Consider the following 22,471-nt stretch of genomic DNA (forward strand, 5'->3'; position numbering starts at 1 on the left):
CAGAAAAGGAATTTCTTCATGTTTTGTTCTCTTGCATATTGATTCCTTCTTGCCTTCTTCCAGATTAAATATTTGAGAATTCTGTGTAAATTATCACAATTAAGAACATGGAGAAGAAAACAAACTATGTAAACATGTAATTTATGCATAATATGGATTTTTTTGAATGGTTCATGTGCTCTGAATTTTAAAAAACAGTTTCAAACGTTGATTTAAGCCCATTTATATTTTTTTAATCTGATACCAGAAATTAGGCATTGAATCACTGAAATTTAGGAACAAAATTTTTAAAATAAATTGAAAAAATGAAAGAAAAGATCATCAGACAAGTATGAAAACCATATCCATGAACACGTTGTCTAGTGATTTCTTATAGGTGCCAAAAAATCCGGCGCTGAAAATCCTCTTTCGATGGGAGTACAGTAGAACCCCGTTGTAAGGAGCCCCAATATAAACCCACTTCTCCTCGATCACTTTTTCGCCAGCGTGAAGGCTTCCCCCACTTCCTAACACTCTCGACTCCCGAACGTACATACATCGATGTTTACTCGGATGCCCTATTGTTTTGTATTTCCAGGAGACCACGAATGTGAAATATTCTGGCAGTGAAATTTTTGAACAATGAATTCAATTCACACTCGACCGTCACGGGAACAAGTTAAGAAACAGTTAAAGTAAACTTTAATAAAAGCCCATCGTTTATTATTTATTGAAGGCTACTGTCACTTAAAAAAATGTTGATCAGATTATTTTTTTATTCAATTGTTAATTAAAAATTGTTTTCAAGTGGAGGAAAAAATTTATATTTATGTTCATGGAAAAGAACATTGTTAAAAATTCAGTAAATAATAAAAAATTATTTAACGAAAATATCTATATATAAAACTTGAAAAATACTCAAAATGTTTATTTCTTATTCCTCTCTTTTTGCTGGGAGTTCCGAGAACTGAGGTTGCCACTGAGCGGATGGTGGGGGTAACGAAATAGAAGCGCTATTGCCGAATCGGCTACCTTCCAGGGGGCCTATTCTCGAAATATTTCCGGGCGCGGAATCGACTCCGTTGACGGAACGCCTGTATGATTCCTATACACAATTCGTCTACGAAGCCACTTCCGTGCACGGAAATATTTTGAGAATAGGCCCCTAGGCGCGCTCTTATAACGGGGTTCTACTGTACGATAAAGTGGGGAAAACTGTGGACTCCTTCTCGATTTAGTGGAAGAGAAAAAACATTGGAGCGCTTTCGCCAGATGTTAAAGAAGAATAGAAAGCTCTCGGATTGAGTGTAAATGCAATAAGGTCTGGTTTACGATAAGAGGAAAAGATGTTAAGCGCTGTAAAATCACCACCAGACATTGTATCAACCATGCAATTTTCAAATCGTTAAATAAATACTCGAGTCTTCAAGGAGCAATGAAAGCAAATGTTAGCAGCTGTAAAACTCCGATACTGTTTGGTGTTGAGTAGAATTGAAAAATAGTAAGTAGTTGTAAAGTATCACGTCGTGACAATCACGAAAACGAAAGGTTAAAGTAAAATATCTATTAGAAACACGGAAAAAAAATCTAAATTGAGTATCAAATATACTTGAATCAAGTGTTATTTTATTCTGGTCTGGTGAATATTTTATTCTGGCATCAGGTTTATGCATATATTCAATTCTGGTATAAAATATACTCAATTCAAGTACATTTTGTTTCCGTGAATGGTTTTGCTGATAATTTCACAAGTTAAAGAAGTTCTTCTGAATGCCTCCCCCGCAAACCTTCACTGAGAAAATAAGTGATTTATGATGAGAAACTATTTCTGAAACTACCTAATGCCTAAAATTGGCCCATAAAATCTTGATTTAATTCGTGTTACAAATGGAGTCGTTTTACACAAATAAATTTAATTGATGCAAATAATTGTAAATCAAACGAACTTACCTGTAAGTGAAATTCGATTGTAATTATATGAAGTCTCGCTCGCCGGGATTACAATCCTAATATTTACTGGTAGTACCGCTGTTTATGCAGGTTGAGTCACAAGTTTAGAGAGCAATTCGAAAAAATGCGCCATGAGGGTCTGGTGGCGCCCCCACAGATCTGGCGTTTTCATAACGTTTTTTGTGCTCGAAAAAGACACATCATAGAGAGTTATTTTATTCACTCAAAATTGATTTATCATCAACTTTTGTCATACAATGTGAGTAAATATTAAAACAACAAAAGGAGATTTCCCAAAAGGAGAAATCCTACGTGGAATAACGAAGCTGGAGGAATTTTTGCACTACGAGTGCGATGTAACCTCAAAAGGTAAATTAATTCTTCGAGTTCTTCGAGTCACGTTTGCGCGTCTTGGCTGGTGACTATTGCACGAAGGAGGCAATGACAACCAGTGCGTTGATGAATACATGGCTAAACCAATGACAATGTGACTAACGCCAAAGGTTAACGCCAGCTGAAATCAGCAATATCATTCAAAAAATAAAACAAACAAGAATGTTTGTTATACCATTATGTTTTTTGATGATCTTATTCAATTAGTTTATGTACATAAACTGCATAATAATAATTTGTTGACTGGTGACGATTGCACGAAGGAGGCAATGAAAGTTGTTGATTCCGTTCCAGAGAAGAGAAATTGGTCTCACCCACACATTTATCAGGTTTTTCCTGATTTCTCAGATGAGAATGACCATGAAATGTCGTGAAAAATTCTCAAACCCTTATCAAAGTGATAGAATATTTTGAAACTTTGGAAATTTCCAATCTGTGGGAATCAAACCCTGACACGGGGATCTGCAATCAGAGAGACAAGAAGCATCCCTAGATGTAATCGAGGTTTTTTTAATGGGTGAGACGATAATTCCAATTAAATCAAGTTGGCCTTCATCCTGACCTATCATCCAGATGATATAATAGGTAAATGAAATACAACCAACTTTTGTTTGCATTTAATATAAATAATCGCATACAGTGTTGCACATTTACTATTAAAAACGTGCTTCCAACACCCATACAAAATTTTTAAAATAAATTGAAAAAATGAAAGAAAAGATCATCAGACAAGTATGAAAACCATATCCATGAACACGTTGTCTAGTGATTTCTTATAGGTGCCAAAAAATCCGGCGCTGAAAATCCTCTTTCGATGGGAGTACAGTAGAACCCCGTTGTAAGGAGCCCCAATATAAACCCACTTCTCCTCGATCGCTTTTTCGCCAGCGTGAAGGCTTCCCCCACTTCCTAACACTCTCGACTCCCGAACGTACATACATCGATGTTTACTCGGATGCCCTATTGTTTTGTATTTCCAGGAGACCACGAATGTGAAATATTCTGGCAGTGAAATTTTTGAACAATGAATTCAATTCACACTCGACCGTCACGGGAACAAGTTAAGAAACAGTTAAAGTAAACTTTAATAAAAGCCCATCGTTTATTATTTATTGAAGGCTACTGTCACTTAAAAAAATGTTGATCAGATTATTTTTTTATTCAATTGTTAATTAAAAATTGTTTTCAAGTGGAGGAAAAAATTTATATTCATGTTCATGGAAAAGAACATTGTTAAACATTGACCTATCATCCAGATGATATAATAGGTAAATGAAATACAACCAACTTTTGTTTGCATTTAATATAAATAATCGCATACAGTGTTGCACATTTACTATTAAAAACGTGCTTCCAACACCCATACAAATTTATTTGCATGTATAAATAATAAAGAGTTTTATTTTTCAAAAAACGAAAATGACGAATTGACAATTAATACCTCATGAAATAAAATCAGATTCAGTGAATCATTATTTTAAAAAAATAAAAATAAAATAAATAAATAAATAAATCTACTATTGTCAATTAACTTCAGGAAAAATGATATCATTCATAACTGATTATCGTGGTTTGTGACTTGGTATGCCAATGGTATTATAATGTTTATGCCAATGGTATTACAAACATTCTTGTTTGTTTCATTTTTTGAATGATATTGCTGATTTCAGCTGGCATTAACCTTTGGCGTTAGCCACATTGTCATGGGTTTAGCCATGTATTCATCAACGCACTGGTTCCCGTGTAGGAATCGCGCTGCTCGAGCTCTGGTAAGAAGCCGTATCCCAGCTAGAAATACGCCGCTCCACCCCGGCTCGGGCAAGCTACACGCCTACCCGAGTTTAAGCCGCGTCACGCGCTCTCAGCCGCCGTTACACTAGCACTCGGGATGCTTCCCTGGGCCTATCCTCAGTTACTCGATCCCGGCACACCTAACCTCAATAATAATTTGACAGGTCCCATAGCATTGCAATTTGATCAAAAAATTAAGGGGATAATTGTGAAGATGACATGGATTTGCAATTAAACGTAACCACAAGCGCAGCAAAAGCTGAAGTGGTATAAACCAGTCCAGTGGTATTAATTTGAAATACGATGTAAAATGACTCACAAATACGTAATAAAGAATTTCTTCTTTTTTTTCAACACAACTCACAAAATCTAGAGAAATAGTCACTGGAAAAATGAGAACAAATCTTCTTTGTTATAAAGTTATATTTTCATGTTTGAATCGTCAGACACACGTTCACTGTTTGAAAAAAAAAAACTAAAAATTCATGGAGAGTAAATCAGTAATTATAAGAGGGTAACATTGAATACAATTTAAAGATGAAAAATCATTAACTTTCATATATCACTAAAAATCCAATGATACTCCAATTTTTTTAGCAGCATTAAGACGAGTATTCCTTAATATGTTTGAATGTTCCATAAAAACATGAATATTGAGTGACAAATTACGTTGGTTTTTCCATGAATTGAATATTAAAAAATATGTTTACCGGATTTTTCTCAATTTTTCAATACACGGTCATTTGCCATTTTATAGATCAAAAGAAACCATAGAAAGTGATAATAATTCAAAATTACTCTTTGTCAACTGAAATATGTAACGAAAACTAAAAAATTCACCTCAATTTCCCGTTCCTGTACTTTTTACACTTTGACAAAGAAGTTGAAACACCATGGGTAGCTTAGGTGTAATTTCTGTGAGAGAGCAACATGGAATTCGATGTAAAGGGGAGAAATCATGCAATTAAAAATTTAATTGAAAATTGTTAGTATTCCAAATTTTTAAGCACTAGGAAGATGAGAATTCTACAATTTTTTCCAATTTTTAATGAAAACTAAACTAACCTATAAAAAATTTGAGAATGAAGACCTGAATTTTTCTCGTTTTTAAAATTCATTTTCATGAAAGACACGCACGAAAAAATTTAATAGAAAATCCTAGCGAATTCGCTAGAAAATTCTAGAGGATTTCTATTGAATTTTCTATAAGTTTTTTGCCGTTTTTATTGACCTGTTCAATAGAAAATATTATATAGAAAAAGTAAATAGAATTTCATTTTTCTATAAAACTTATTCTATTAAGATATTTTCTATAAAATTTTCTCGGCTCAAATTTTCTAAGTTTTTTTCATTCAATTTTTATTTTCTTCCCTTCAAGAAAATCAAACAAAAAAAATTAGAAAATTTGAGCCGAAGAAATTCTATAGGAAATCGATTTCTATTGACTTTTTCTATAGAATATTTCCTATCGAACATGTCAATAGAAACGGCAAAAAACTTATAGAAAATTCAATAGAAATCCAATAGAATTTTCTAGCGAATTCGCTAGGATTTTCTATTAAATTTTTTCATACGTGGAGTTAAACAGAAATTTGAATCATCTCATATTTTCATTGAACAAAATATTTTTAATGAAAAGATTTTTGTGTTATTAATGAGACGTTAATAATCAATTGAATCAGTTGTATCAAGACGATTCAAAAATGATATTCTTGTGTGAAAGGTATTTCTATTTTTTTTTTCTTTGAAGAATGAAGACACGTGAAATGGACTTGTTTAGATTTTTCTGTATTTTTATTTGGGGCAATGGGGATTTTGGTTGGCGAGATTTTTTCCGGGGAGGCAGATTCCTAGAAACTTTTAAGATTATTCTGGGGAATGATCCAATTCGATTTTGCCCCACCCTCCGCTCGAAACGACACGACTGGGTTGGAGCTGAGTTTCGAGCGTTGAACCACTGCTCAACCTCAGGTACCGGGTTATGCCGTCTTGGCGTTGCGCTCCAAGCCGGTATGGAGCGGCGTGACGCGCCATAACCTCGGGTTTAGCGACAAGCCGAGGCTGAGTTCTGAGTACCCGAGTTGCGGCTGAATCCCCGGTCAAATTCCTACACGGGTTATCATTGCCTCCTTCGTGCAATGGTCACCAGCCAAGACGCGCAACCGTGACTCGAAGAACTCGAAGAATTAATTTACCTTTTGAGGTTACATCGCACTCGTAGTGCAAAAATTCCTCCAGCTTCGTTATTTTACGTAGGATTTCTCCTTCTGGGAAATCTCCTTTTGTTGTTTCAATATTTACTCACATTGTATGACTAAAAAGTTGATGATAAATCAATTTTGAGCGAATAAAATAACTATGATGTGTCTTTTTCGAGCACAAAAAACGTTATGAAAACGACAGATCTATGGGGGCGCCACCAGACCCTCATGGCGCATTTTTTCGAATTGCTCTCAACTTGTGACTCAACCTGCATAAACAGCGGTACTACCAGTAAATATTAGGATTGTAACCCGAGAACGAGACTGACATATAATTCACTTCTCAATGCGCGCTTGCGAGATATTGACATAATTAACAAATTGGTTTACAATGACATACATATATGTGCACTGGTAATAATTACAGACATTGCTCAAGAATCATTGGGCTTTGTATTGCTCAAGTTACCAAATTTGGTAGAACATAGCCCAAATTTTCATTTGTACAGAATTTCATAGAAGTCTTTGTATAGATAGAAACATCAGTTTCTACCTGTAATAAAATTATTGGCGAAGATTGGGCAAAAAGATCATAAAATTCAGAACGTTAGGTATCCAGCATTTATAGACATGAAAGCCAGATACCTATCACCGTTGAAGACAAAAATTTTTACGATAGTCTTAAGGGGGAGGTTCCTAAGGGTCATAGGGATAGCAATGTCAAGGACAGTGGAGGGACACAATGGGGCGTGTAGGATACACTGCAATTATCAATATCTCCATTTATACTCCTGGCTATTGGCATTTCAAGGCAATGAGAAACGTTCTATGTTGCTCCACCTTCCCCTATAGTACACCCAATTTTTACAGAAGTATCTGCTCAGAATAAGGGTCCCAAGCTTGATAAGGGTCTTACGAGTCAAGATCATGAGGGTTTATGGTTTTTTATGGGGGTAATGTTGATGTCTACTAATCGTGAAATAAATTCCTTTCAAGGATAATCGTGCAAGTAGGATATTCAAAAAAAAACAGCCAGCTTTAGGAAGATGTTTTCACCCATTATTGAATTCATTCAGACACCGTTTGCAAAATTTGAGAAATCCCAGAAGCAGGGCAACAACAGAAATGATTTTTTAAGTTGCTGCTTATACATGAGGTTCAAGGGAGCATCGTTAACTCGTGCATTTTCTCTGCATCATCGACCAGTCGGCAATGTGGAAAAAATACTGAAATTATCGATAACCTATTTAACCTCATGTATAAGCAGCAACTTTAAAAATAATTTTGTTGTTGCCCTGCTTCTGTAGTTTCTCAAATTTTGCAAACGGTGTCTAAATGGATTCAATAATGTGTGAAAAAATCTGCATAAAATTGGCTGCATTTTGTCAATATCTTACTCTTCGCCCGGTTATCCTTAAGTCTTAGAAGTTTGTTAGATGGAGGTAGATAAATCATCAGTATTTTCAATTAGATTATAAATAGCGGTAATACTTTATACAGGCTCATATTTTCCGGATTTACTGATAGGTAAATATTAAAGTTTATATGTTAATCTTGAAGTATATCGACGTAAATGGGTCGGAACCTTGTTGCTGTAAATGAATTTAACCTTTTTGGGCAATCACACTTAGTTACATGGATGCTCATGTAGATGTACGGGACCTCCCATCTCACGCTTTTCCTTCTAAAAGCAATTTTTTAGTTTACAACTTATGATATTTTCATATCAATTCAACGTACAGTGAAATACTTTTTCTTAAAGTATTAAGCCTCACTAGCACTTCGCATTACCCAAGGTTCGCGACGGAAACGCAGCTGGTATGAACCTCACAAAGGCCAGAATTTGGTCTGGTCTTCAAGTTATTTACCTAGTTATTTACCTAATTGAGTTCGGCCCAATTTTGTTATTCAGTCAATTCTTATTATTGTTAAGTGACAAAAAAATCAGTTTCCTTGGAAAATTTGCGAGCCCTCATATCAATACATTACCTAAGTAACAACTACAAAGGTATTTTTAGACCAAACCATCTTCCATGTACCATATATATTCCATTCAGATCAGTGGAAAGTTTTAAGGAACTTCCGCAGTAAATTTTGGGGCTATGGAGCGGGGGAAATATCAGTGCTTTCGACACTCCGCTCAGGGCCGGCGGTTGGCCAAATGCCCGTGTGTGGTGCTGCTTGCGAAGAGGGGGGAGGAGGGGGAAGAATGTCGAATGGAATGTTGGCCATTTACAGATTTTCATAATTATTTCAATTATTATTTATTATTTATAGTAGCGAATGTTGTCGCCCCTTTCGGGTGCCGGTTGATGAACTCACCCATAATTTCCTGCATATCTAAATCTTCAACTAATTGGTGGTGAACGTAAAGGGTAGCAATATTGTTAAGTCGGTCTTGGAGCATCGTAGATCGGAGATAGTTTTTTAAACGCCGCAGAGTGGAAAAACTTCGCTCATTTGTGCATGTTGAGTTTGGTATCGTCAATAACAATTGAATGAATTTGAAGTACTCAGGTACCAATCCAACACACCATAAATTGTCCTTGAAGAACGTTACAACATCCTTTACATTATGCAGAACTATCTTCTTCTTTGCAGTTATATTCAAGAAATTATCACGATCTCGACGGAGTACTTCTTCATCGAAATCTTCTCGATAGAAAGCACTGATTTCTTTTGCAGATCCTCCAGTACCTACTGCGAAAGCCTCCAGGCTGTTCAAAAATTGAGTTGTATCACTATTGAAGCGATACTTCAGAGACACTACCACAGAATCTAAAATTTCGTAGTAGATTTTCCGATAGTACTCTTTCGGGGTTTGGAACACGTAGGGTGCACTGGCACCGCTATTTTCTAAACGCTTTGAAATTTTGCGCTTGCGCTGCAGTTGTGGCTCGTCAAGCTCCAGGCTCTTTGCCCCATCAGTAGCTTTATTCCAAATCGTTTCGAACTTGGAGTCCCTCATGTGTTCTAATTGAGTAAGCACGGCGTTAATTTTCTCATGGGAGTCAAGTACGCACAAATTTGAGCTCTGGAGCTCTTTGTTCAGAATCTCAATTCTGTCAAATATTTCAATAATCGAAGTCAGCAAGAAATAAAATTCAAAGGATTCCAAGTGCTGCAGAAATCCCCTAGCCTTTGCCGAAATACTGCTATCCACTTCACGATCGTTGCTCCGATCATCAAAAAATTGCAATGCTGCATTGTAATTAGTCTTTGGGTAAATTGATTTCAAAGATCGCACTCTCATACACTACCGAGTTGGGCAGAAGGCTATCAAAGCAGGGCTGTCACTCTGATCTTCGACTGACAATGAAGATTGTAGATCTCGGAACTGGGTTAAACGCTTCGGCGAATTTCTCACGAAATTGATGAGATCCTTGATTATCCCAATGAAATTTCGTGCAAAGGTCAAAGAGAAGAAAGGTGCGGCCTGAATTGCTTGAAGATTCTTCTCACGAACTCTCGGTGCCATGAGAGCGAGCATTTCATTCTGTACACTGTGATGAAGCCACTTATATCCCGTTCGATCCAACCACGCCTTCAATTCTGGCACATCTTCTGATCTCGCTTTTAAAAATTGTGATAGATTTGAACGTTCATCGTTGTTACTGCCCCTGAGCGGTAGGCCTTGAGTAGTCTTAATCGTACTGAATATCTTCTGCAACGCCGTTCTATTGTCTAACATCTCTTTTTCCTTGACGGTCGAGATACGTTGTACTACGTTCTCACTTGTTGAACTGACCAGTAGCTAATGACAGGTTTTATGGAAGTGACTCACTTCATGAGCAGGAAATGCCCTATAAGCCTAAAGCCTAAAAAAAAAAAAAAAAAAAAAAAAAAAAAAAGTGTGTATACATGGGTGTGTATGTCTGTGTGTATGTATATGTATATATATATATATATATGGATATCTATGTGTACACGCATGTATGTGTACACATGTATATCACTCACCGTGGTCAATCGGTAAAAGGGACCCAAGAAAGCGAGGAAGTCCAAAAGAACCTCCACGAAGGATTCGACTGGGATCTCCTCCCCGTAAGCCTCCGATGATACCGCCAACAGAGTCCCCAATCGCTCCCCTTCCANCCAGCAAGTGTATCCTCCAGTGACAAAAGCCTCCCATGAATTTTGAGAATTCTTACCAATGGGGATTGGTAACTTCTTCTTCACTGCATCTGTACACGTCATACAGATTGCTTTATTCGCTGAATTCAACTCGAGCCATGGGTGTTTCGTTTTCCAACGACAGAAAGTGTCAAGATTTGGAGGTTTGGGCCTGTTAGAATCTACAAAACAGAGTACATGTACATTTAATGGATCATGAATTAGCTTATATAGCAAATCTGATGATAAATATGTACCTGTGATGTTCTGATTAGTATCAGTCAGAATATTGGACGAGTTAAGTACATCAAATTCAATAACACTGGCAGAGGTTATGTCAGGTTGCAAAGGAACTTTGGAAACATGTGACTCTTCCCCTGACTCTTCGAGTTCTATCCTCGGTCTCTTACTTATCCTCGTAATAAATCTATCCATCCTCTACCACTACTACTATTAAAGATCTTTATGCTGCCCAATGCCACTTACACCCAAACAGGTATATGGGCTGTTATACCATACAGCTGTCGGCAGGGGGCTAGCTCAGCTGTAGAGTGTTCTGAATAATGGGACGAAGGGGCGTCACTACCGAATTCGAGGGGAGGGCGTCGAGAGCACCCGGAGACATTCTTACAAGTGGATAAAAGAGTAGAAAACTTCAAAATTGTGGATAAATAAATGAATGGGGAAAAAAGAATCTCGGGCTAGAGTGTAGGGTCCACCATACACATACAATTCCCGTGTGTGGTATACCACATACCGGGAATTTCCGTGTGGTGGAAACCATACATACCACACGCCGACCGCCGACCCTAACTCCGCTACATCCTTTGAAAAAAAATAATGAAATGACGAATAGTTCACGGGTGTATTGGAATATTTTTTATTTTTCTTTATTTGATACTGCGATTAGTACATGGTACCATTATGCAGGGAGTTCCCATTTTATACATAATATATTTACATAGTTTTGCCACTATGTGGCTAATAGAAAATTTTACCAAGAAAAAGAAAAATAAGGAGAATAGCAATCAAAACGGCCCATTCAGGATAAAGTTTCTTCCATTTAAATGAGATATTTCGAAATAAGTAGTCGAAGGATAATTTGTAACAAGAGCCAAGTCATAGGTTTTTTTTTCAAACGGTATTAGGTAACAGGACCAACTTATGTGCGACTCTCCTGTGAACATAAATTTTAGCCATTAGTTATACACATTGATATTTTAGTCGTTCAATTCGGAGGATCTCAATTGGAAGCATTTTTTCAGATAGCAAAAGAGGATTCTAGCATTGCTCAGGTCATTACTATTTAAGAATGCTGAAAGACTTGATTTCGATTGGGAACAAGGATCCCACAGATACTGCGGTAGGTAATGGACTCTCAGGGGATGGAAAAAGGGGCAATTAAGTAGGATGTGTAGGAGATCTTCCGGCTGGTGGTTATTACAAAGAGTGCAAATTTGATTTGGGTCAAAGTAGTATACAGTGCCGTCAATAATCAGTCTTCTGGAGTGCATTGACATAGTACGAGCTTGCATTTTAACCCTGATGAAAGTCATAGCCCCTCTTGTTGGATAAAAGTCTTCAAACTCATCAAGAGGGTTCCTGAAAACTTTTAGCTGTAACGTGGAAGAGCTGCAGTATCTTCTGTAATCCTCATGTCTCAACTCAGATCTCAAACTTAATATAATACTGGGGATTCTCTGATTCCAATATTCCGCAGTCAAGTTTTTCCATAGGTCCATACAATCCACTATATCCAGATGCTTTTTCAATTGGACTATCCAGTTATACTTCTCGCCTGCGTCCTCACGATTTCCAGGGTTTGAATTTGCTAGAGCCAGAAGTCTCATGAGACAAATCCTCGGCAAACGGTTGGGTTTCATGGCGAGCACTTTCTGTATCCATCTTAATGCCTGTTTGATAATTTCACATGAAATATGATCAATACCAGTTTCCAGGCGGATGACATAGCCTGCACAATTTTTAGGTAGATGGAAAAGACGCTTCAGAAAGCTCAGCTGAGCACTCTCCAGTTTTTCCGTGTCCCTCAGAGCCCAGATAGAAGTTGTGTACAGAAGAGTCGACTGAACTACACTCATGTAGAGCTTGCTAATCCCCTCCCAGGAGTCAGCGTTAAGTTTGGCAATGATCTTGAGTGCTGCAGAAGAGGCAGCTTTAGTCTTGGCACTGGCTACCCTGGCAGCAGATGTTCCAAGTCCGGAGGAACTGAATTTTACCCCCAGGTACACATAGTTGGGAACAGTCTCCACTGGGTTGCCATTTAGTCTGAAGTCATGGTTTGTTGAAGGTAAAGGACCAGCTTTCCTGAAGACAACCACTTTAGTTTTGCTAATATTGACTGTCAACACAAAATCCTTGCAATACTCCTCCAGGATTTTCATTTTGCGCTTCAGGTCAACAGAGTTGTTTGCCAGGATTATCAAGTCGTCTGCATACAGCAAGAGGATAACGTCATTTTTTCCATCTATGTCCATACCCGTTGCACCCCTCGCTCTGAAGTAAGACACGATATCCGCTAAGTACCGATTGAAAAGCAGAGGGCTCAACTTCTCTCCCTGAAGAACTCCCTCGCTCACATCCACTTGAACAGATGATCCCTCTGTGTTATTTACGTGCATACTGGCTCGATCGTAAATGTTTTTGACAACTCTAATTATCTTGGGGCTAACACCTTGGCCCATTACCTTCGACTACAGCTGGAATTGGGGAACAGAGTCAAAGGCTCTTCTGAAATCAACAAAGAGAGCGTAGACACGGCCTCCAGGGAGTCTCAATCTATTTTGTATTATCGACTGCAGTGTGAAGATGTTATCCATGGCACCTCGGTGTTTCCTGAAGCCCGCCTGCTCCTCTGGTATGATGTTGTGAAGTTCAGCCCACCCATAGATACGATTGTTCAAGATAGACGTGAACAGCTTGGTGATGACATTGATGAGGGCTATGCCTCTGTATTTCAGAGGATCATCCTGCGCTCCCTTTTTGAAAATCATCCGGAGTACTATGCTTGTCCAGGACGCCGGAACCTCTCCAGAGTTAAACACGTTATTAAACAGATTTAACAACTGATATTTCCATTCCTCAGGGAGGAATTTGAAGAAGTTACCCGATATCAAGTCGTCTCCTGGTGCTTTACCACCTTTGGTGTTTTTCAAGCTTTTGTTCAGTTCATCAAGGGAGATTTGGGCGTCCATGGGATGGTAGGAGACCAATGGGAAGCTCAGCTCTCTTATAGACCTCTGGGGGTATGTTCTCAGCACAAATTCGCTCCAGGCATCCAAGCTGATCACCTCAATCGAAGGTGTCCAACCTCTTGCTCTATTTACTGTCTTCCAATAGACAATCGGGTTATTGATGTTGGAGAATTTTTCCATTGTATCGTTTTTGTACGAGGTTTTGTTTGACATGATCCGTTTTTTGTAGGCTCTATTTGTTTCATCAAATGCAGCTGCTTTTTGTTTATCAAATTCGGGTTGATAGATTTCACTGAAGAGTTTTCTGGCATCTTTTTTCAGTTGAAGACACTCTGAGTCAAACCAGGGGTTCTTACTAGAGGTCGAAGAACCAGCACGCCCAGCTGGCAGGTTCTTCTCCATTCCCGTGGCAGATGCTGCTTCCTTTATTGCCTGAATTATCCTCGCATTTTGCCTATCCACACTTACCACTTCCATACTTCCAACATCCGTAACCGATTGACTCAAATTCCTAGAGTATTCTTTTATCTTATCAGCCTTCCATGAGAGTACAGTACGGGGGGGGCGATGTCCAGTTTCACTTGGGCGAGGGAGGGGATTTAGCAGGGGATACGAGCAAGGGACAGGTATTGCTAGGCCCAGTGTGACTGGGAGGTGGTTTGAGCCCAGCAAAGAGGAGGACACAACCAAGTCCGAGACAATACCAGCCATCTCCACATTTATCCAGACGAGATCATAGGTGGTTTCGGCCTTGGAGCTGGTGTACTTAGCCGGAGAGTCAGACCTCGATCTTCCATTGAGCAAAACAAATTTATTTTTGGCCATGAAGTTCATGAGGGTTTCCCCTCTATCATCAGCCTTTCTGACAAGAGTCTCCCTGTGCTCAAGCAAGTATTGGAATATTGTCGTTTGGATTTCTGTGCAGTTGTTATTCATGATTAATCAATTCCAAATAATTTTTATTCCGAAATATTATTTATCCGAATTTTTTAACAAATAAAAAGTTTCATGAGAGATTTGACAACCATGCATTTTTGTTCGACGCAGTTGATATTCTTGTGTTCCGATAAAATCCTATACTGTACTATAGAATCTACAGTATATGCATTGGCCGAGTTCACACGATGGCCTCCGCCGTGCGCACTTTAACCTCCCTCAATGTTGCCATGTTTAGCCACGAGTTTCTTCTAACGTAACTAAAATCCCGAACTATGCCATACATTTTCAATAATTACAAATAATCCCTGTGGTGACGGCTAATGCAATTGTGGGGATATGTACCTGAAATATATACGGTTCTGTTCGTGAAGCGTTTGAATTTTTATTCCACTGTCGATTATTTCTTTGTGATTTTTGAAAAAGTACTTTCTACGTGGTTCTGCGTTTTACAACTTCGGGAGAATATTTGTAATCACTCAAAGAATCTATTCTCAAAATTTCAGCTCTGCAGTCCATTTCCTGGTATTCCCATATACTTACTGCGGAAGTTCCTTAAGGGGTAACGGAAGCCGTCGCAAAAGTTTGTTTTTTCAACGCATTTTTCTCCGATTGTGTCCAATATAAATGGCTGAAATTTTCACCAAGTATTGAGGGGAAACTAAGTGTTCTCCTCCATCTATTATTTTTCAGATGTTTCGCAAAAAAAATGCAGAAAACTTAACGACACAGCTAATGCTAAAAAATAATAGATGGACGACAACGCTTAGACTCCCCTCAATACTTGATGAAAATTTCAGCCATTTATATTAGACACAATCGGAGAAAAATGGGTTGAAAAAACAAACTTTTGCGACGGCTTCCGTTACCCCTTAACCCTCCTGAACTGGCGGGTAGAGCGGCGCGCCGCCGCCAACTACTCAACCAATAGGGCGCCACTGCAGTGCAAGTGAGACGTAAGAGATCTAGCCAGTTCAGGAGGGTTAATCCATTCCACGACCAAACGTTTTCCCACGTTTCCCCATCTTGTAGTAGTATGCCTGAGCTGCCATGCTTTTCTTATGGCGCACTACCACACTGACGACCCCCCACTTCTCTCACACATAGACGATCGTAGACATTGGTCGTTCAATGGGTTAAAGAATGTATTTCAATAAGACAGGTGTGAATTAGAATCTTGTACAACAATACTTCTTTTCTATAGGAAAACAGCCACACCCGAATAGTCATTGGGGGGGCGGGAAGAGTTAACAATCGAAGCGGGCAAGGGACGAAGCCCTTTAGTTGGAGATATCTGCAAGATAATTCGTAAAAATTTGAGAAACTATTTACCTTTATTTTATTACATTGATACAGGTTTTCTTTGTATATTCTCAAGCGATCATTCGATATTAATTGAGAACTCAAGTAATTAGATAACTGAACTCCAATGCTTGTCCCCAAATCCTCTGCACCACTTTTCCAAACATTTCACTGATATAGAAGTTGTCTATCGGTGGAAGCTTTCAGGATTGTCTTTATGATCATGTAGTGCGTGTCTCACCTTGTTCCAATTTCATTATCTATTTTCCAAGAAAAAAATGTATGCTGCGAGCACATATTGAAGAAATTCTTCACTCTTGATGAACCATAAAATTGAAATTATTCCTGATGAAATAAGTCAATTTCATTTCAATATTATTCTGGGAATTCAGGAAACAGCGAAATTTTTGAAAACGTATTTCTTTTAGTCCTCAATACCTCGATAAAAAATGTCCTCACGGCGATTCAGCCATTTCCAGAACATCCAAAGATACATTCACTAAAAAAATTCTGATCTGGCAATAGCTCCAGCATACATTTGTTTCAAATGATCGTTATCGTATGTAATTGCATGGAAACAATGTACGGAATTGAATTGAATGGTTCAATCAATATTCATCATATCACAATAGCGCGGTGGTTAGTTACAGGATGGTGCGGTTGGTCGCAGGGAACAGCGACGCTGTCACACTCAGCGATCTCCAAGCTGACACCCAGTATCAATTGGTTATCACAGCTGTGAGGGGAGGCAAGAAATATCGAAGTCGACCTATCGTCTTCCGTACACTCGGTAAAAACGTATAAAATATTATAGTCATTTTTTATCTCGAAGGTTTTCTTTGTTTATTCTTAAGCATTGATATTAATTGAGAACTCAGGTAATTAGATAGCAGAACTCCAACATTTGTCCCCCAATCATCTACACCACTTTTCCAAACATTTCACTGATATAGAAGTTGTCTATTAGTGGAAGCTTTCAAGATTATCTTCATGGTTGTGTTGTGTGTTTCATTTTTTTTCAATTCCATTATTCATTTTCCAGGAAAAAATTGTGGTCAGAAAAGATATTAAATAATTTCCTTATTCTTGATGTACCATTAAATTATTTTTGACGAAATGAGTCAATCTTAGAGATGTGCAAAAATTTCATGACGCGTCACATGACAGAAGCCAATTACAGTCGACTCACGCTAGTTGTTCATCGAAAGGGCTGTAGGGGTACCATTTCCAAGAAATGAGCAACTTTCCACCGGACCCACTCCTCAACCAATGCCGACACAAATTCTCAGAAAAATGAAAGGGAAAGAATCGTTTTATTTTCGAATAAAATTATATGGACCTCTATGTTTACGTACAGAGGACAAAAGAAAGTAATAAGGCGGCCAAGAGTAGGGGGCAGCGCTCCAGCGCCTGGGAAGGGGATTAGGGGAAAACAAGCAAGTAACGGGCGTGTAACTAGCGAGGGTCTACAGTATGACAATTTTTGTCATACGATCAAATTATGACAGCATTATGATATGACGGCCATATTTCAACTAAATAAATGGTCTTACGGATGAAGAAATTTAATAAAAAAACCTAACGAATTCGCCAGACAATTATATTGGATTGCCATTAGTTTTTGGTCGATTCTGTTGAAATGTGCAATAGAACATATTCTTACAAAATACAAAAAGTCAAGAGTATTGGATTTTTCTATATAACTTATTCTATTGAGATATTTTCTGTAGAATTTTCTTGGTTCAAATTTTCCAAGTTTTTTCTTTGATTTTCTTGATGAGAAGAAAATCAAAATAGTATGAAAAAAACTTAAAAAATTTGAAACGAGCAAATTTTATAGAAAATATCTGAAGAAAATAAGTTATATAGAAAAATCGAATTCTATTGAATATTTTTTATTGAACATTTCAATAAAATCGGCCAAAAACAAATAGAAAGTTGAATAGAAATCCAATAGAATTTTCTAACGAATTCGCTAGAGTTTTCTATTAAATTTTTTCGTGCACGCTGCCACAAAATTTTTGTCACGTCATCAATTAGTGACGACATTTGGTTTGATAAAATTGTCTGATCACATTCCTCGATTGTGATATTTTTTGTGACATAAATCTTAAGTCAGCCATGTCGAATAAACGATAATAGTGCACAATCAGATTTCTATAAGAGAAATTGTTTCAAATCGAATGAGGATTTTAAAAAAATTCTTGATGAAATAAAAAATTAGTAGAAGGAGGACCAACGTCCTTGGCGCGGATCAGAAGATGGAGAATTCGATTGATACTAGACAATGAGTTAAAAAACTCTGCACCAAGAACGTTAGTCCTCCTTCTACTAATTTTTTATTTCATCAAGAATTTTTTAAAAATCCTCATTTGATTTGAAACAATTTCTCTTATAGAAATCTGATTGTTCACTATTATCGTTTATTCGATATTGCTGACTTGGCCTTCTTTTTCATTTCTTTGTATTTTTCAAAAATTTCTACTCCCCAGTAAGAACCAAACAAAACTTTTTCTTGACGCAGTTTTTTTTACAAAAACATTTGTTTTTGTTTTTTTAGGGAGATTTCATTTTTTTTTCAAAATAAACAAGGAATCGTTTTTATATCCTGTAAATTTTGTCATTTTCAATTCGGCTCATTCATTTTTCACACGATAAATCATCTTTCCAATTAACAATCGAAGTAAAACAAATAGCTCTATTCCACAGTCGTTATTTACACCATCTTTCAATTATTTATTCAAGATTTTCCGACTGAATTTGTTTCTTCGAAAATTCATTTGTGCACGGAACTCGATTGAAAAATATCTGTGGAATTCATCATTCATGCACCATATTCAATTTGTAAATTCCCGGGCTTCCCTCCTTGGTGCGTGTGGTTGTATTGCACTGCTACCAACTCCGTAACAAAAAAATGAAAGGAGTTGATGTGAAATGCGGGAATATGCATATGAACCCTTTGCTATGCGCGTATTTTTTAAAATATTGCTTCGAACAAAAAAATTGTTACATCAATGAGAAGCTTGTGACCAATTTATACAATGTAACTAAGAGTATTTTTCATGTAGCTCGTCACGTTTGTATTTTATTTAATGGATATGATTCGGAGGTAGTGGAGGGGGTAGTTGCTTCGTGTATAGATACACGGCAGCGATCGGCCTGATGTTTTGTACAATCGGAGTCAAAACTTTTCTTGGCCGATACGCTGCCGCGTATCTCGATCTTGCCATCATATTCCATCTAAATAGCAGTAAAAATGTCACACTATTCGATATTTCATGAGGGCTTCTCAATTTTGTGACATTTTTTTGTGACATAGATTTTATGTGGCCATCTAATTAACGAAAATAATATGATACTACTCAAATCAAAACAAAAAAAATATCACGTCACATGACTGTCATATGACGATTATAAATTTGTCCTATGACGAGAAAAGAATGACGGTAATTATTACATCTCTAGTCAATCTCATTTCGAGATTACACTTCAACACATGTTTTAGAATTGAACAGAGATAGCGAAATTTCCGTAAACGTATTTCCTTTAGTCCTCAATCCCTTGATAAAAAAATGTCCTCATAATGAGGGGAGGCGAGCAATATCGAAGTCGACCGATCGTCTTCTGTACACTCGGTAAAAACGTATAGAGTATTATACTTATTTTTTTATCTCAGATCTAAACATTTATCCTCTTACTTTGCTAAGTCATATAGCGAGGGGAAAGAACACTATTGTGAATCTTGGGGAGAATTAGGGGAGAACATAAGAGCTACTAAGGAAGTGCGAAAAACAGCACTTCCTCAATAAACTCACCAGCACTGAAATGAAAAATTATTTCTGCAAAATAAATGTGGGCGTCCGCATGAGAAGCGCCCACTTTGGTGATATTGGAGTTATGTATATTCCGGTAATCTTGATCAGATTCCTCACATTTTGAGTGCCAAATTGTCCCGATAGTATGAAAAATGTAATCGATATAATAGAACAAAAAATCAATGTAATATTGGTTTAACCCCTCACATACGGGGTCGATACATGGTATTCCATACATGGTAATACCATGTATCGACCCATGGAAATGTGAATGTCTCTCTTCAAAATTGATTATTTCCAAAACTAGGGAAAGTAACTCAGCCGAACAAATAACAACGAAAAGAGAAATACTGTAGCTCCAATTACACATCGGTTTCATAATTTTCCGCTGAGTAGAAATCTTCACATGCTTGAAACCAAAAGGGCTCCGTTCTTGAGGGGCTAAATGGGAGGTATGAAGAGAAATAAGCTGAATATTTTGAAAAGAAAATCATTGAGATCGGTTGAATATTTTCTGAGATTTACAAAAAAGGGTTAAAGCGACTGATTGATATTTAGAATTTTGTGATAAGTAGATTCTATCAAAGAATTAAGTTGAAAAATATTTGAACCAATAAATTTTCAGATTTATACAATTTGATCCAAATTTTCAGTCTTTTCTGGAGCAATTCCATAAATTTCCGAAAGTAGTTAGCATCAAGAAAAACGAAAATCACAAAAATTCTTTCATTGTAAAAAATCACAGACTGAGGGAATCAAGTAATGTTGTTCATCCCATGATGTTATTTTTATTCAAGAAAGTAGAAACCATTAAAAGTCCATTGAAAAATTCCTTCAGTCATTTCTTTGAACCGTAGAAAATTAAGGATATCCAAGTAGTTCGGAATATTTAGTCGGGGGAGGGGGAATACTTTTCAAAGTTTATAGAACAGACAAAAAGTATTTTTTTGGCGTAACGTCAAACTTAGTTCCGAACATTTTTTCGAGAAAACGATTTTTGAAAAATGAAATTCAACACATTGGATCAACAAGAGTCAAATGTGAAATTTAAGTATTGTTCACAATATTTATTGAAGAAATTCCCAAAAAAAATTATTAAACAATAAAAAATCTGAAAAAGTACTAGAACAGACAAGTTCTCAACACAATTGAAATCTTGCTTGAAAAAAAATTACCGACTTGAACGAAGTACTTGAATATCATTAGAGAAATAAAACTAAATGACCAATTAATCTTTGGAAAGGCTCGTTGTCATTCCTTCTTCATACTCTTCCCTACCCCTTGCATTTATGTTTTAAAAAAATATCAATAGTGGTTTAATTGATTTTCAGAGCCACCACGAACCTCTCCACAGCAGGATGCAGCAGTCACAGGAGGCCCCATACCACCGCCTCCACCATCATCACAACAGCCACATGCTTATATCCAAGTAAGTTAATAATAGAAGTTTACGAGGCTCAGAACACATAAGAGATAATAACGTGAGGTTCCGTGGAAAGTTATTGAGCTATTGAGATATTTTAAGATCATGTTCTCGTTTTTTATATTCGATCTCCATTTCAGTTTTTTTCTCTTTTTGGGGAAATATTTTTGTTCTCTACAGATATTTTGTAATGCGCAAAACGCAATTTCATTGAGCCATTTCTCGAGGAAATTTGAAGAGACCGCATGGAAAACAAAATGAAAAACACTATAATAGGTACTAGCATGATAAATGAGATGAAATTGACAAAGCCACCCAATAAAAAACTTGCTGAATCGAGTCGAGGGATTTGACTTGATATGAGTAGTACTAAATAATGTCCTTATTCAGGTCAGGTCCCTCTTAACCCTCGATCACTCGCTCAATGAGCGCGGCGCCGCCCGTTTTCGTTTTTTAAAATATTTTAGGGTATTTTTCGACGCTTAAAAATTCTGAAAAAATTGAAGTTCCTAGTTCAATCCTTATATTAAGCATTGACGTTGTCCGTTTTTTTCTCGGGAAATTTATTTAGCTAAAAACAAAAAAAGAAATGTCGAACGGACAGAAAAGTGACGCCGCGCTGCCCGCTGCGAGTGAGTCCCGGTCGATCGTTCGAGCGAAGGTGTTGCTACATTCACTACGATACTTGAAATGCGCGCATAGCGGCAAGCACCAACGTGACAACAGCGCGCTCGGTTTGACCCAACGGCGCTGCGCTAACCGTGCAACGGATGAAGACTGGCGGCCGAGCGCGAATGATCGCAAGTAATTTTTACAACTTGATTCTTTTCTTTGTCTTTGATTGACATTTTACTCATGCGTCGTTTGAATGATTCTCAAAATAAATTCATGCTTTTGCAATGGAGAAAACGACAACATGAAAAATTGAATGGAAATTCAGGTACCTTATTTTTTGAAATTATTTGAAAAATAATGGAGTAAATTGTTTATCATCAACTTTTTACAAAACAGTGATTTTGAACGGGAGTAGCCGCAGAGTCGTGTAATTCCAGTTATTATGCGGACAATAATACCGGTCAAGAGTCACGTGAAAATTACGTTTAAAAGGCATTTTGTCTCGCCTTTAACGTTTTGTTATATCATTTTTTCGCGATTATTTTCTCTATATACGGGACTTTGTTATTCCGCTATGAGAGCATTCATAACTCCATATTTGATTAACCGCAGAACACTTCACCAATTAAATTTTAAATTTTTTCTTCTCGTATACCGTTCCGGGTCTTTACGATTTGTTCCCTTCCCTCCCAACCCCCTGTACCGCATTCGCCGAAGATTTAGAGTGTCACAAATTTTGCC

At 37.3% G+C, this 22,471-nt stretch overlaps 1 protein-coding gene across 3 annotated transcripts in view; it reads left to right on the plus strand.

Annotated features, from left to right (window-relative positions):
- LOC107041973 overlaps positions 1-22,471 on the plus strand; it is a 320,981-nt gene that overhangs the window by 205,707 nt on the left and 92,803 nt on the right. For 2 of the 3 annotated variants that reach the window (XM_015262811.1, XM_015262812.1), the window contains 2 exons: positions 16,522-16,667; positions 21,024-21,121. In XM_015262811.1, the coding sequence (XP_015118297.1) occupies positions 16,522-16,667; positions 21,024-21,121 (244 nt within the window). The remainder of the gene's footprint in view (positions 1-16,521; positions 16,668-21,023; positions 21,122-22,471) is intronic. The other variant, XM_015262813.1, reaches the window with a different exon arrangement.

The sequence above is a fragment of the Diachasma alloeum genome, unplaced genomic scaffold (genome assembly GCF_001412515.2).
Source record: "Diachasma alloeum isolate Michigan unplaced genomic scaffold, Dall2.0 Dall_scaffold_00396, whole genome shotgun sequence".
In the NCBI taxonomy this organism is placed as follows: domain Eukaryota; kingdom Metazoa; phylum Arthropoda; class Insecta; order Hymenoptera; family Braconidae; genus Diachasma; species Diachasma alloeum.